Source organism: Mobula birostris, chromosome 12 (genome assembly GCF_030028105.1).
Source record: "Mobula birostris isolate sMobBir1 chromosome 12, sMobBir1.hap1, whole genome shotgun sequence".
NCBI lineage: Eukaryota > Metazoa > Chordata > Chondrichthyes > Myliobatiformes > Myliobatidae > Mobula > Mobula birostris.
This window is the reverse complement of record NC_092381.1, coordinates 108,565,178-108,582,521: the sequence shown is the minus strand read 5'-3', so window position 1 is coordinate 108,582,521 and position 17,344 is coordinate 108,565,178. Positions and strand designations below refer to the sequence as shown.

General features: G+C 43.7%; 1 protein-coding gene across 3 annotated transcripts in view; it reads right to left on the bottom strand.

Moving 5' to 3' along the window:
• Positions 1-13,519, bottom strand: part of sae1 (SUMO1 activating enzyme subunit 1) — a 232,747-nt gene extending 219,228 nt beyond the window's left edge. For 2 of the 3 annotated variants that reach the window (XM_072274446.1, XM_072274445.1), the window contains exons 1-2: positions 13,356-13,519; positions 8,131-8,242 (exon numbers count right to left, since the gene is read on the bottom strand). In XM_072274446.1, the coding sequence (XP_072130547.1) occupies positions 8,131-8,242; positions 13,356-13,447 (204 nt within the window). In that variant the 5' untranslated portion in view covers positions 13,448-13,519. The remainder of the gene's footprint in view (positions 1-8,130; positions 8,243-13,355) is intronic. The other variant, XM_072274444.1, reaches the window with a different exon arrangement.
• Positions 13,520-17,344: the final 3,825 nt, after the last annotated feature.

Below are 17,344 nucleotides of genomic sequence, written 5' to 3'. Positions count from 1 at the left end.
CAAGTTTTGGTGCGTGTCTCTTATCTGAGGAATAAGTCGTGATGCAGCTTGACGCTTCAACTGATGAGCTGTAAGCCGGCTCGCCTTGTCACCATATTCATAATAGAGGCCACGTGTCTTAAGAATTATTTGTTCCGATAGGTTTGTAGATAGAAGATTAAACATCGCTTGCAAATCAGCCCGGCTTTTATATAATTCCACGGTGGGTGCCTCAGAATATTGCTTATCCAGGTCCAAAATAGATTGCAGTAACACTTGTGTTTCCTTCCTACGCTCTTTATTGGCATGTGAAGTATAAGATATTATTTGACCCCTCAAGTAAGCTTTTAAAGTTTCCCAAAGTAAAGAGTATGATACCGACTCAGTTTTGTTAGTCTTGAAGAATTAGATTAGATTATGAGGACACTCAGTCCTCGTTTATTGTCATTTAGTAATGCATGCATTAAGAAACGATACAATATTCTTCCAGTATGATATCACAGAAACACAAGACATACCAAGACTAAAACTGACAAAAACCACATAATTATAACATATAGTTACAACAGTGCAAAGCAATACCGTAATTTGATAAAGAGCAGACCATGGGCACGGTAAAAAAAAAAGTCTCAAAGTCTCAATAGCCCCATTGATAGCAGATGGTAGAAGGAAGAAAAACTCTCTCTGCCATGAACCTCCAGCACCCCAAACTTGCTGATACAGCACCCGACCACAGCCGACTCAGAGTCCGTCTGAAAACTTCGAGCCTCCGACCAGCCCTCCAACACTGAGCACCATCTCTGCTGAGCGCTTCGACCCCGGCCGCCAAGCAACAGGCAAAGCCAAGGATTCGGGGCCTTCCCCTCCGGAGATTCTCGATCGCACAGTAGCAGCGGCAGCGAAACAGGCATTTCAGAAGTTTCTCCAGATGTTCCTCTGTGCTTCTCACGTCCGTCTCCATCAAATCAGGATTGTGCACAGCATCCTACTTAACAAATAACAGATATTCATTCCAGAATGGCAGCTGCGTGCTGCATTGCGCCGCCATCTTCTCTTGAATGTGTCAATGTTAGCTGATATATAACTACAAAATTTCTCATTGGAAAGCAAGTGGGTTAAGCCACCACAGAGGTCGTTCTTTAATGTTTAAAGGAAAACGTAGGTCCAGTTTCATGGGCGAGTGATCAGATATAACTATAGCAGTGTACTCAATTTGTCTAATCATTGGTATCAAGGAGCTATCTATAAAGAAATAGTCTAGCCTGGAATAGGAGTGGTGAACATGAGAAAAGAAAGAGAATTGCCTAACTGATGGATTCAAAAATCTCCAAGGATTCATATAACCATTTTGTTGCATAGACATCAAGGAGGCCTTTGCCATACCAAAAAATGTACCCTGAGAGCTAGATCTATCAAGCAGTGGGTCAATAGCACAGTTCAAATCTCCTGAAAAGATTAGCTGGTGCGTATTCAGGTTAGGTATTAATGACAAAAGCTTATTTACAAAAGTGGATGTTGTCCCAATTAAGGGCATAAACATTTACCAAAATGACAGGTATCTGAAAGAGAGATCCAGAGACTATAATAAAGCGACCATTAGGGTCACCGACTACATCAGATGGTGTGAACTGCATTCTTTTGGTGATTAATATTGCCACCCCCCTGGACCTACTATTAAATCTGGAATGAAAAACCTGACTAATCCATGCTTTACAAAGTCTGTTATTATCTTCCACTCTTAAATGTGTCTCTTGTAGACATAGTATATCTGCTTTTAATTGTTTCAGGTGAGAGAAAACTTTAGCTCTTTTAACAGGACCATTGAGCCCCTTTACATTCCAAGAAATAAACCTCACAGGGTGGCCTCCATCAGCATCACCCATGTTAACCATATCAAAAGACACGCAGGGCCTACAATCCAAAACAGTGAGAGGGCATAAGTTGCACACAACAACGCACAATGACAAGGAAGTCTGATCAATCTGTAACACACAAAAGAATAAACTGCCATGGTAATCCCCCAAAACACTCCCCTCACCCCTTTACACAAACAACAAAAAAACCCAATTAACTCCCGAAACCTAGATCTACCTCCCCAACTGAGGATGATCGCAGGCAGTACCAAACAAAGAACTTCCAAAGCATTCCCCACACAACTAAACTTTCAATCTATCTAGGGTGGCTCCCCTCCTTAAAATTTACACCATCACTTATTCTACCTTTAATATATATAGGCTAAAGATAACACAGGTCAAGCAAAGCATTAAAAACAAAAAAAAACTAGGAAACTAAATGCCCAAGACACAAATTCCAAATATTTACATTTTGCTGGTTGAAAGTTTTTGTTAATCAGATTCCGCAGCATAGCAGTTCGACCCGATCGCATTCCAGAAAATAAACTGGAAAAAATGAAAAAGAAGTGGATTGCGAAAATTAAGTTTGCCTCGGCAGGAGGCCCCTTCAATGCTGCACGAATAACCTAAAAAAAAGTCACTGTTCTTCTCGTTTTCTTCTCCCCAGTGCGAATGGTGAAACTCTTTGGCCGCCTCTGGTGTATGGAAATAATGCTTTTTACCGTCATGCACGACCCGGACCCGGCTGGGCAGGATACAAGAGGCCAAACCAGACCCCTTTCCCGTAGAGCAGGGATTTCATCTCCTTGAAAGCTGGCCGTTTTTTACCCAGCTCTGCACTAAAATCTTCACGAAAGAACACGCGATGTCTGTGGAAATACAGCTCCTGCTTCCGTCTATTGATGATGCATTGCTTATCTTGAAAGGAGTGAAAAAGAACCAAGAACGTTCTTGGTCTCGTTTGATTGGCTCCAGAGACACCGGACGGTTTAGGCCTGACTCGGTAAGCACACGAAAGTACGAGAGGCCTTGGGAAGAAATTTGTCCCCAGCACTTCGTCAAAAAACTCAGTCATAAATTTAACAGGGTCCGAACCTTCCAAATTCCGATTTGAGGTCATCTAGCTTTCCCTTCAGAAATGCGTTTTCGCTCTGCAACGCTGCAATGGCGGCTTCGGCGCTCACCAGTCGGTCACTGTAATCATTCAGGCCGTCCTCAACCTCACGAATGCATTCGTCATGCGACTCGTAAGCAGACATAATTTGTTCTATGGTAGCATTCACTGGTGACAAAGCATCCTCAAGTTCTCTTTTTAGGGCAGAATGTACCACTTGCATCATGTCAGTAATAAGTACTAAACGAAGCCTCTCCAGGTCATCGGGTAGCGCAGGTCCAGGTCAGGTCCAGCAGTGTGCAACGGCGCCATTACTGTAACATCAGCTTTCTTGCTTGAGGCTTCGCTATCTTTTTCCCCAGTTTTACTTCGAAGGTACATTTTATTTGCCATCTCAGTGTCCAGCACGTCCCGGGTTGTTCACAATGTTAAATATTCAGTTATCTCGAGCATACGGCAAAGATAAACAGGTAGATTTTCAATAAAAATCGGGAGCCACACTCACTCCATGCTCAACCCGGAAGTCCGTGTTAACGTTCATTTTAAGAGGACTAGAATACAAAAGCAAAGATATGATATTGAGGCTTTATAAAGTACTGGTAAGGCCTCACTTGGAGTATTGCGAGTAGTTTTAGTCCCTTATCTTAGAAAGGATGTACTGATATTGGAGAGGGTTCAAAGGAGGTTCACGAAAATGATTCCAGGATTGAACGGCTTGTCATATGAAGAGTGTTTGATGGCTCTGGGCCTAGATTTACTAGAATTCAGAAGAATGAGGGGGTGACCTCACTGAAACATATCAAACGGTGAAAGGCCTTGATGAAGAGGATGCTTCCTAAGACCAGAGGACACAGTCTTAGAATAGAGGGGCGCCTTTTTAGAACTGAAATGGGGAGGAATTTCTTTAGCCAGAGAGTGGAGAATCTGTGGAATTCATTGCCACAGGCAAAGAATATATTTAAAGCAGAGGTTGATAGATACGTGATTGGTCAAGACATGAAGGGATATGGGGGGAAGTCAGGAGATTGGGGTTGAGGGGAGAATTGGATTAGCCATGATGAAATGGTGGAGCAGACTCAATGGGCCAAATGACCTAATTCTGCTCTTATATCTTACGGTCTAAAATGCTGGAGGAACTCAGCAGGTCAGGCAGGGGAATACACAGTTAATGTTTCAGGCCAAGACCCTTCATCAGGACTGAAAATGAAGAGGAAGAAGCCAGAATAAGGTGGAGGGATGGGAAGGAGCACCAGCTAGAAAGTGATAGGTGGATGAAATGAGAAGCTGAAAGGTGATAGGTAGAAAAGGTAAACGGCTGAAGGAATCTGATTGGAGAGGAAGTGGCCCATTGGAGAAAGAGATAAAAGAGGCACCATGGGGAGGTGATAGGCAGCTGAGGAGAAGAAAAGGACTAAAAAGGGAACCACAGTGGGGCATGGAAGAGGGAATGTGGAGGGGGAAAAAAATTACTTGAAGTTAGAGAAACAATGTTTATGTCTCAGCTCCAATGAAGAGATTTAATTCTTTAATTCGACTCAATTTACATCGGTGGTGCGCAAGTGGAACAGATCAAAAGCTTTAATATCACAAATGACCTGACTTGGTCCAACCAAGCAGAGTTCACTGCCAAGAAGGCCCACCAGTGCCTTTACTTCCTGAGAAAGCTAAAGAAATTTGACCTGTCCCCTAAAACCCTCACTAATTTTTATAGATGCACCGTAGAAAGCATTCTTCCAGGGTGCATCACAACCTGGTATGGAAGTTGTACTGTCCAAGACCGGAAGAAGCTGCAGAAGATTGTGAACACGGCGCAGCACATCACACAAACCAATCTTCCATCCTTGGACTCACTTTACACCGCACGCTGTCGGAGCCAGTGCTGCCAGGATAATCAAGGACATGACCCACCCAGCCAAACACACTTTCCGTCCCTCTTCCCTCCGGGAGAAGGCTCAGGAGCTTGAAGACTCGTACAGCCAGATTTGGGAACAGCTTCTTTCCAACCGTGATAAGACTGCTGAACAGATCCTGACCCGGATCTGGGCCGTACCCTCCAAATATCCGGACCTGCCCCTCGTTTTTTTCGTACTACCTTACTTTCCCTTTTCTATTTTCTATTTATGATTTATAATTTAAATTTTTAATATTTACTATCGATTTGTAATTCAGGGAGCGGGAAGTGCAGAATCAAATATCGCTGTGATGATTGTACGCTCTAGTATCAATTGTTTAGCGACAATAAAGTAAATGTGAAATCATCACATATAATGAGAATGTGGTTATCTGGATCAGAATATTTGCAGGTGACACCAAGATTGGGGGTGTAGTGGGAAGCAAGCAAGATCATCACGGCTGCAGCAGATTCGGGGCCAGCTGGAAAAATGGGCTGGAGAAAAAAAAGGGAAAATGGAATTTAATGCAGACAAGTGCGAGGTGTTGCACATTGGAAGGACCATCAGGGTAGGTCACAGTGAACAGCAGGGCACCGAGGAATGTGGTAGAACAAAGGGATCTGGGAATACAGGCTTATAATTCATTGAAAATGGCGTTAGACAGGTTCGTAAAGAAAGCTTTTGGTACATTGGTCTTCATAAATCAATGTATTGAGTGCAGGAGTTGGGATGTTACGTTGAAGTTGGACAAGACATTAGTGAGCCCTAATTTGGAGTATTGTGTGCAGTTTTGGTCACCTATCTACAGGAAAGATATAAATAAGGTTGAAAGAGTACAGAGAAAACTTACAAGGATGCTGCTGGGACTGGAGGACTTAAGTTATAAGGAAAGATTGAATAGGTTAGGAATTTATTCCTTGCAACGTAGAAGATTTAGAGGAGATTTGATAGAGGAATACAAAATTATGAGGGGTATTGATAGGGTAAATGGAAGCAAGCTTTTTCCAGAGGTTGGGACTACAACAGGAGGTCATGGGTGAAAGGTTTAATGGGAACATGAGCAGAAACTTCTTCACACAGAGATTTGTGATAGTGTGGAATGAAATGCTAGCACAGTGGTCCATGCAAGCTCGATTTCAATGTTTAAGAGGAGTTTGGATAGGTACATGGATAGTACGGATATGCAGGGCTCTGATCCCGGTGCAGGTTGATGGGAGTAGGCAGCTTAATGGCTGGGCATGGACAAAGGGCCTTTTTCTGTGTTGTATTTAGCTATGACTCTATGACACCTTGGCAGAAATACCAGTGCAGTGTTTCTTTTTAAGTGGTGAAAATTTGAAAGTTACTGCTGTTCAGAGTATGGAAGTTAGCAACAATCACAACAAGCAATTGAAGAAGTAATGGTACGTTTGTCTTCATTGCAAAAGTATTTGAATACAGGAGACATCTTGCCCACATTCTGGAATACTGTGCATAGGTCTGCTCTTGCAGTTAAGGAAAATATTACGATAGATGGCTCATCAAACTGATTTGTGGAATGGTGTGTTTGTTCTACAATGAAAAGCACAGAAGAATATAGCACACTGCAGGCTCTTCGGCCCACAATGTAGTGCTGACCAATATAATTCTACTCAATGATCAACCTAACCCTTTCCTCCTACTCAGCCTGCAACTTTTCATTTTACTTACATCTATGGGCCTATCTAAATGTCCCTAACGTGGTTGGATTGAGTTGTTTTCTGATCTTAGCAATTTTCTTGCAAATGTTTCATCACCATGTGAGGACACATCAACAGTGTGCTGCTGATTGGGGTGTGTCCTCCGAATGCCTGGTCTTTATATACTTATCAATCAGCTGATTGGTTGTCATTTTAAAACACAAATTGTGATGTAGGGATGGAATCTGTGTTGATTGGCTGTGTGGCAAACTTCGTGCATTGTGGTCAGGAATTTTGCCTGATGTGGTCTGCAAAATCCAATGCGGAGTCTGCAGCAAATGTTGCGTCGGCCAACTGGGAGAAAACTATCCACAAGGATCCATGAACATTAACCGACTATAAAGCGGCATGACCAATCTCCCTAGTCTCCACCACAATGACTGCAATGCACCATGTTCACCACACAACCAATCTTTGATGGGACTTAATTGAATGACAATTATACAAAGGCCAAGTATTCGGAGGACACACCACAATCAACAGCCCTCAGACGATGTCTCCTCACAAAGTGATGAAACGTCTGCAAGTCATTTGCCAAGATCAGAGAATGACTCAATCCAGCCATCAACCACCCAAGCTACGCACCTTCCCAGTTATTTCCAAAACAGCCTTAGCATATTAAACATACTCAAGCTTTCTTCAATGTAATTAAGCTAACGTAAGCAATTTTAAGCATAAATAAGCAGTCAGCACAAAAGATATCAACCCTAGCCCATTCCTTTAGCTCAACTGCGCAACACAAAATACAACATAGATAGAAAATAGATTTATGGCTCCTACAAAACTCTTGGGCATATGGATGATAGAAAAATGGAGGACTATGTGGGATGAAAGGATTAGATTGATCTTAGAATAAAGGTTGGCATAGCATCGTGGGCTGTGTTAGATTGAGTTTTTGGGTAGATGATTCATTTACACTTAAATGGCTTGGCCACCAGTCTCCTGTTTGACAAAGTACTGTGGATTGAGTTCATTTGTAACATTGCATTTCCTAAAAGCTGTGAATACCAGGTGCTGCTGACGCCTCTGGGATGAAGTTTACAGGTAGCTTCGAAGACAGCATTATCTATACTTCATAGATATGAATTGTCTTCTATGTTAGCAAGTAAAATACCAAATAAATGTATTGTGGATTTAACTTGTATTCCTAAAGGCTGTGGATACCAACCCAGACATGTTGGCGTCAGAAGGAAAGGATGAAGTCAGAAGGTGTTATGTTTTGTATGTAGCTTCAAAAGGAAGCATTGTCTATAACTATTTAAATAGCAATTACCCTTTGTGTTTAGCATATAAATATCCAGCCCACATTGGACTAGCAGACTTTTCTACCGAAAGCGTCTCCATCCGTATGATGCCTGTTGTATCTTGTTGTGTTGAATAAAGAAGCTGCTTTGTATCTACCAGTGACTCCGTCTCTCTGGTGATTTCATCCACGCTACAACAGGCCGAAAGGCCTCTACTGTGCTTAGTGTTCTATGCCTATAGGTTGTATTGATATAAGTTGTTCCTATTGATAGAATACCAAAGCTCAAAGTACTACCAAACATTGAGGTGATAGAACTTTGCTGGAATACCTGCTGATGATCGAGTAGAGTCAGTGCTTTGACGCCTGCCAGAATAAGATTTTTGGCCACTTCAGCTCCAAGGCCCTTCATCCCTACCAGCAGCACACGGGAGCCACGTAACCTAGAAAACAAGTTCAAAGTTATTGTCATTCAACCATACACGTATACACAGCTAAGCGAAACAATATTACTCTGGGACCAAGGTGTAAGACACAATAACTGTATCATAAACAGCACATACAGTAATATTGACAATATAAACAGATTAAAAATGTATTCTGTAGAAGAACAATACTGTGCAGATGTCTCCACATAATTACATCTTTACTTAAGGCAGTCAGAGACTTTGTGATAGTGTAAAGCTATTAGCATGACAATAAATTTGCAGGATTTTGTATTATAAACATGAGAAAATGACACATGGCATCCCCTGATTCAAGGTCAAAGGCAATCTCTTCAACCACTATTCTGTTCAATTAACTTACTATGGACTGGGTAAAGTTAAAATGTCAAATATAATTCTTTGAAAGAGTACAGAGAAAATTTACAAGGATGGTGCCGGGTCTGGAGGACCTGGGTTATAAGGAAAGATTGAATAGATTAGGACTTTATTCCTTGCAACGTAGAAAATTGAGGGGAGAATTGATAAAGGTAAACAAAATTATGAAATAAGCTGCAGAGTTGTGAACTCAGCCAGCTCTATCATGAGCACTAGCCTCAGTAGTGTCCAGGACATCTTCAAAAAGGTGGTATAGTCATAGTCATACTTTATTGATCCCGGAGGAAATTGGTTTTCATTACAGTTGCATCATAAATAACTAAATAGTAATAAAACCATAAATAATTAAATAGTAATATGTAAATTATGCCAGGAAATAAGTCCAGGACCAGCCTATTGGCTCAGGGTGTCTGACCCTCCAAGGGAGGAGTTGTAAAGTTTGATGGCCACAGGCAGGAATGACTTCCTATGACGCTCTGTGTTGCATCTCGGTGGAATGAGTCTCTGGCTGAATGTACTCCTGTGCCCAACCAGTACATTATGTAGTGGATGGGAGACATTGTCCAAGATGGCATGCAACTTGGACAGCATCCTCTTTTCAGACACCACCGTCAGAGAGTCCAGTTCCCTTCCCACAACATCACTGGCCTTACAAAAGAGTTTGTTGATTCTGTTGGTGTCTGCCACACTCAGCCTGCTGCCCCAGCACACAACAGCAAACATGATCGCACTGGCCACCACAGACTCATAGAACATCCTCAGCATCGTCCGGCAGATGTTAAAGGGTCTCAGTCTCCTCAGGAAATAAAGACAACTCTGACCCTTCTTGTAGACAGCCATCATTAAGGACCTCCATCACCCAGGAAATGCCCTTTTCTTATTGTTACCATCAGGAAGGAGGTACAGGAGGCTGAAGACACACACTCAATAATTCATGAACAGCTTCTTCCCCTCTGCCATCCAGTTTCTGAGTGGACATTGAACCCATGAACACTACCTCACTACTTCTTTTCCTTTTTTGCACTACTTATTTAACTTAATTTCATATCAGAACTGTTTTATTATTACGTATTGCAATATTTGGGTGGCAAGGTCTGAGGTGCTAAAGGAGGTGTGAGGTGCTCCTTCCCTCCGCTAGCCTGCAGGTCACCCTTGGGCCAGATGTAGCACCTGCTTAGGGACCCCCCCCCCCCCAGTCAGGGTCACGTGAAGCTATGGGAGCAAGTGGTGGATGGTCGTACGAGCAGCTGGTTCATATCACAAGTCTTGGTTACGTGACCACTAACACCAGGCAGACAATCTCTGAAGAGCGTTGATAATGGCTGGGGTCACCCATCTTGTTTAAGACACTGCCAAGAAGGCAATGGCAAACCACTTCTGTAGAAAAATTTGCCAAGAACAATCATGGTAAGGAAATACTATGATCGCCCACATCATACGACACAGCACATGATGATGATGATTGCAATGTACTGCTGCTGCATAACAAATTTCACAACATATGCCAGTGATGTTAAACCAGGTTCTGATTCTGCTCTGCCTCCATGAAGCCATATTGCTTCTGGTGGGAATCTGTAATCATGGTATGATACATTTATATAGGAGTGCAGAACAAAGGGGAAAAAATAGCTCAATCAAATCTTTCTTCCAATAATCCTGTTATGTACAAGATGCATTGACAACAAACATGCTGAAGTCTCCATTACCAAGCTCCTGGGTGTCAATATCTCTGAGGATCTGTCCTGGGCCCAACATATCAATGCAATTACAAAGAGGGCACAACAGTGGCTATATTTCATAAGGAGTTTGAGGACATTCAGTATGTCACCAAAGACATTCACAAATTTCTACCACAGACAGCATTCTAACAGGCTGCAGCACCATCTGGTATGGGGGGAGGGGGGAAGAAAGGGGCTACTGCACAGGATTGAAATAAGCTGCAAACAGTTGTAAAATTAGGCAGCTCCATCATGGGCACTAGCCTCCGTAGTATCCAGGACATCTTCAAGGAGCGATGCCTCAAAAAGTTGCTGTCCACCATTAAGGACCCCCATCACCCAGGACGTGCCCTCTTCTCATTGCTACCATCAGGGAGGAGGTACAGGAGCCTGAAGATACACACTCATTGACTCAGGAACAGCTTCTTTCCATTATTCTGAATGGACATTGAACCCATGAACACTAGCTCACTATTTTTTTATTTCCATTTTTGGATTACTTATTTAAATTTAGCTATTATATTTACCTACTGTAATTCACATTATTTTTTCTATTATGTATTGCAACGTACAGCTACTGCAAAGACAATGAATTTCATGACCTATGCCAGTAATACTGAATCTGATTCTGATAAATGAATTCACATCCACAAGCCGCTGAAGCAAGTAAAGCCTGTCCAGGGGCTGACAGCCGCAGCCACAGCCACAGAGTCAGTCAGTTCAGAGCTGTGTTGATGGCGTCAGACTACAGCCACAGATCCAGTTCCATGCTGAAGCACCTCCATCCAATTGCGCAAGTAGTAAAGCATGTTCAGCCCTCAGGACGTTCTACATTAAACTGCAACCAAAAGCGAGTCCACAGCCACGAGCCTCTGAGATGATCAGACCTTGCAGTGCGAGGCCCAAGAGTCCTGCACCTTCCACCGGCAGCAGCGAGAGAGACCGGTCAAACATGGGCAGACGGTGCTGAACACTCATTCATTTCCTGCTCTCGTCCTTGTCGATTTTAACCTTGCTCGACACTTTAATTGGCAGGAACAACAGTGCCAACCACAAGCTCGTGTTCTGCCATTAGGAATCAACCTCCAGCAACGAGTGTAGCTGCACTCCCCACCAAATCCTCCAAGAGATCGCAGAAGCGCCAGATCGTTCAGTTGGTCAAAAATACGTTCTTTAGGAAGGAAATTACAGGCTGCAATTGATCCCAATTCAAAAGAAGTCATAGTCACAGAAAAGTACAGTCCAGTAACAGGCCCTTCAGCCCATCTAGTCCATGCAAAACCATTTATACTGCCTACTCCCATCAACCTGTATCAGAACTATAGCCTGCCATCCACGTCCCATCATTCTTATAAACATTGAAATCAAACTTGCATGCATCATTTGCGCTGGCAACTCAGTCCACACTCTCACCACTCCCATGTTCACCTTTCACCCTTAACCTATGACCTCTAGCTGAAGTCCCAACTAACCTCAGTGGAAAAAGCCTGCTTGCATTTACCCTGTCATAATTTTGTATACCTCTATCAAATCTCTCCTCAATTGTCTACATTCCAAGGAATAAAGTCCTAAACCTATTCAATCTTTCAACATAATTCAACACCATCCTTGTAAATTTTCTCTGTACTCTTTCAATCTTACTGACATCTTTCCTGTAGGTCAGTGAACAATACTGCACAGAACACTCCAAATAAGGGCTCACCATCTTATATAACTTCAACATAACATCCCATCTCCTGTACTCAACACTTAGGTTTATGAAGGCCAATGTGCTAAAAGCTTTCTTTATGAACCTCTCTACCTGTAACACCTTTCAATGAATTATGGACCTACATTACCAGACCTGGCATATTTAGAAGAGTATCCAGTTCTGTGAGCTATCCGCCGGAAATGTGAATGGAAGAATTGGCTTATTTCACGATATATGCCAGTGATATTAAACCAGATTCTGAACTATACTCACTTGCCACATCAATTGAGATGTTTCCCACAATGATCTCACTTTAAGTACTCTTTATCTCATGTTCTCATTATTTATTGCTATTTACTTATATTTGTATTTGCAGAGTTTGTTGTTTTCTGCACTCTGGTTGCTTTTTCATTGATCCTGTTATAGTTACTATTCTATAGTTTTACTGAGTATGCCCACAGGAAAATGTATCTCAGGGTTGTATATGGTGACATATATGTACTCTGATAATAAAACTTACTTTGAACTGAAGCAGTAAAAGGGAAAACAGAATGCAGAATGGCAAAGGTGGGATGCACTTTCAAAAAGCACAAGGTTCTGCAAATGCTGGAAATCTTGAGCAAAATACACAAAGTTGTGGAGGAAATCAGTAGGTCAGGCAGCTTCTATGGAGGGGAATAGACAATCAACTTTTGTCTCTAAGACAAGGGTTCTCAACAGTCTTTATGCCTTAGACCCTTACCATTAACCAAGGGGTCCATGGACCCCCGCTGTAGGGGAATCAAAGGCCCTTCCATCAGAGATTGGAAAGGAAGGGGGCAGAAACCAGACTAAGATGAGGGGAGAGAGGAGGAGTGCAAATGAGATGAGGTGAGGGTGAAGGTAGGTGGGTGGGGGAAATGGAAGTAAAAAGCTGGAAGGTGATAGGTGGAAGGGCTGAAGACAAAGGAACCTAATAGGAGAGGAGAGTGGACCATGGGAGAAAGGGAAGGAAGATGGGAGCGAGAGGAAGAGGTTACAGGCAGGTGAGGAGAAGAGGCGAGGTGTGAGCACCATGACATACTACCAAGTGAATTATCCAGTGTAGGAACGTAGAGCAAGATCCCACAATGTGAAAGGAGGGCAAGCAGATGTGCACCTTAGGACTTATATTAAACGCTGAGCAACTCTGTACGGTAACTGATCAAATTGCAATGCAATACTACGATCTCTTTAGCCGGGCGAACGTGCCAGCCACTTTAATAAGACGCCCCTGCTCCCTTTCAGTGGGACCACCGGTGCTGTTCGCCGCCAAAAAAAATTAACCGAGCGCTTTCGCTGTATTCACCGTTTCTGAGCCTCCAGCCCCCACAGGCGGATCTGCCGGTCATACTGCGCCGCCTCCTCCTCACTGATCACCGGTTCTTCCTTCTCCACCATGTCGCCGTCAGCCCGCCCTTTTCCAACCCCGCGTACCGGCCCCGTTACGTCGGCACTCCGTGCGTACACGGCGTCATCGCGTCAGACGTCCCCTCGCCTCCCCCCCCCCGTGCGACGTCACGGGGAGGAGGAGCGCCGACGGACGAGCCAACCTTTGGAGTCACGTGAGGACGTTACGTCTTTCATTCATTCAATAATAGATTGCTCCCAAAGGAAATTCGTGTCACAGTAGCATTACAAGCGCAGAGTTATAAATATCAGAAGAGAAGTAGACAGAATAAAAAATAATTTAGTATAAACAGTCTAACAGGAGTGTGTCAAACTGCATCTCAGTGTGGTTTGGCAATTGTCCCGTATCGGACCGCAAAGCACTCCAGCGTGTGGTGAAAACTGCCCAGTGGATTATCGGCACCCAATTACCCACCATTGAGAACATCTACCATAAACGCTGCCTGGGCAGGGCGAAAAGCATTATCAGGGATGCATCTCACCCTAACCATGGACTTTTTACTCTCCTCCCATCCGGTAGGTGCTACAGGAGCCTCCGCTCCCGCACCAGCAGGCACAGGAAGAGCTTCTTCCCTGAGGCTGTGACCCTGAACCTCACATCACAGCGCTAAGCAGTGTTGCATCTGTATTGTACTGTCTCAGTACTTTTGTATTTGTGTGCTGTAGCACTTACTTTTTATTCGCAGTTATTTTGTAAACAACTCTATTCTTTGCATTTCTCTTCAGATGCTAACTGCATTTTATTGGTTTTGTATCTGTACTCGGCACAATGACAATAAAATTGAATCTAATCTAATCTAATCATTTACCCAAGGTGGCATGCAGAGGCTGAGAATTGCTAGGATTTTCCATGTTCCTTTGCTCTAAAAAAAAGCCTCCAGGGTGTCCAGTTTAACGGAGCCAGCCTTTCTAATCAGTTTATTGAGCCTGTTGGCATCACCATGTTAGAAACGTATGTGTGTGTTTGTGTGGTGGAGTCGTCGGGGCGCAGTCATGACAAGCTATTGTGCATCTGAAACCTGGCAGACACTCAACCCAGGCACAGAGCAAGGGAGCCGGCCGGATTCAAACTCAGGAACTCTTGCCCCAAAGTCCAGCGCTGATGCCACTATGCCACCAGCCAGCGTGTTAGAAACATAGAAAACCTACAGCACAATACAGGCCTTTCGGCCCACAAAGCTGTGCCAAACATGTCCCTACCTTAGAACTACCTAGGCTTTACCCATAGCCCTCTATTTTTCTAAGCTCCATGTAGCCATCCAGGAGTCTCTTAAAAGATACTATAATTTCCACCTCCACCACCGCCGCCAGCAGCCCATTCCACGCACTCACCACTCTCTGCATAAAAATTTATCCCTGACATCTCCTCTATACCTACTTCCAAGCACCTTAAAACTATGCCCTCTCGTGCTAGTCATTTCAGCCCTGGGAAAAAGTCTCTGACAATCCACACGATCAATGCCTCTCATTATCTTGTACACCTCTGTCAGGTCACCTCTCATCCTCAGTCGCTCCAAGGAGAAAAGGCCGAGTTCACTCAACCTATTCTCATAAGACATGCTCTCCAATCCAGGCAACAGCCTTGTAAATCTCCTCTGCACCCTTTCTATGGTTTCCATGTCCTTCCTGTAGTGAGGCGACCAGAATTGAGCACAATACTCCAAGTGGGGTCTGACCAGGGTCCTCTATAGCTGCAACATTACCTCCCGGCTCTTAAACTCAATCCCATGATTGATGAAGGCCAATGCACCGTATGCCTTCTTAACCACAGAGTCAACCTGCGCAGCAGCTTTGAGTGTCCTATGGACTCGGACCCCAAGATCCCTCTGATCCTCCACACTGCCAGCTTACCATTAATGCTATAATCTGCCATCATATTTGACCTACCACAATGAACCACCTCACACTTATCTGGGTTGAACTCCATCTGCCACTTCTCAACCCAGTTTTGCATCCTATCAATGTCCCATTGTAATCTCTGACAGCCCTCCACTTCCTTATCCAGGTCATTAATAAAAATCACAAAAAGTAGGGGTCCCAGAACAGATCCCTGAGGCACACCACTGGTCACCGACCTCCGTGCAGAATATGGCCGGTCTACAACCACTCTTTGCCTTCTGTGAGCAAGCCAGTTCTGGATCCACAAAGCAATGTCTCCTTGGATCCCATGCCTCCTTACTTTCTCAATAAGCCCTGCATGAGGTAACTTATCAAATGCGTTGCTAAAATCCATATACACTACATCTACTGCTCTACCTTCATCAATGCGTTTAGTCGCATCCTCAAAAAATTCCTCTCCAAATGTGCATAAATCCCGCCTCTCAGGATCTTCTCCATCAACTTACCAACCACTGAAGAAGACTCACTGGCCTATAATTTCCTGGGCTATCCCTACTCCCTTTCTTGAATAAGGGAACAATGTCCACAACCCTCCAATCCTCTGGAACCTCTCCCATCCTCATTGATGATGCAAAGATCATTACCAGAGGCTCAGCAATCTCCTCACTTGCTTCCCACAGTAGCCTGGGGTACATCCCACCTGGTCCCAGTGACTTATCTAACTTGATGCTTTCCAAAAGCTCCAGCACATCCTCTTCCTTAATATCTACATGCTCAAGCTTTTCGGTCCACTGCGAGTCATCCCTACAATCACCAAGATCCTTTTCCGTAGTGAATACTGAAGCAAAGTATTCATTAAGTACCTCCACTATTTCCTCCGGTTCCATGCACACTTTTCCACTGTCACACTTGATTGGTCCTATTCTCTCACGTCTTATCCTCTTGCTCTTCACATACTTGTAGAATGCCTTGGGGTTTTCCTTAATCCTGCCTGCCAAGGCCTTCTCATGGCCCCTTCTGGCTCTCCTAATTTCATTCTGAAGCTCCTTCCTGCAAGCCTTATAATCTTCTAGATTCCTATCATTACCTAGTTTTTTGAACCTTTCGTACGCTTTTCTTTTCTACTTGACTAGATTTAGAACAGCCTTTGTACACCACGGTTCCTGTACCCTGCCCTACCATCCTTTCCTTGTCTCATTGGAATGTATCTACGCAGAACTCCACGCAAATATCCCCTGAACATTTGCCACATTTCTTCCATACGTTTCCCTGAGAACATCTGTTTCCAATTTATGCTTCCAAGTCCCTGCCTGATAGCCTCATATTTCCCCTTGCTCCAATTAAATGTTTCCCTAACTTGTCTGTTCCTATCCCTCTCCAATGCTATGGTAAAGGAGATAGAATTGTGATCACTAACTCCAAAATGCTCTCCCACTGAGAGACCTGACACATGACCAGGTTCATTTCCCAATACCAGATCAAGTTCAGTCTCTCCTCTTGTAGGATTATCTACATATTGTGTCAAGAAACCTTCCTGAACACACCTAACAAACTCTACCCCATCTAAACCCCTCACTCTAGGAAGATATCAATCAATATTTGGGAAATTAAAATCTCCCACCACAACAGCCCTGTTATTATTATTCCTTTCCAGAATCTGTCTCCCTAGCTACTCCTCACTGTCTCTGTTACTATTGGGTGGTCTATAAAAAACACCCAGTAGAGTTATTGACCCCTTCCTGTTTCGAACTTCCACCCGCAGAGACTCAGTAGACAACCCCTCCATGACTTCCTCCTTTTCTGCAACCGTGACACTATTTCTGATCAACAGTGCCACATCCCCACCTCTTTTGCCTCCCTCCCTGTCCTTTCTGAAACATCTAAAGCCTGGCACTTGAAGTAACCATTCCTGCCCCTGCACCAGCCAAGTCTCTGTAATGGCCACAACATCATAGCTTCAAGTACTGATCCACGCTCTAAGCTCATCCGCTTTATTCATAATACTCCTCTCTTTAAAATAGACACATCTCAAACCATCGGTCTGAGCGC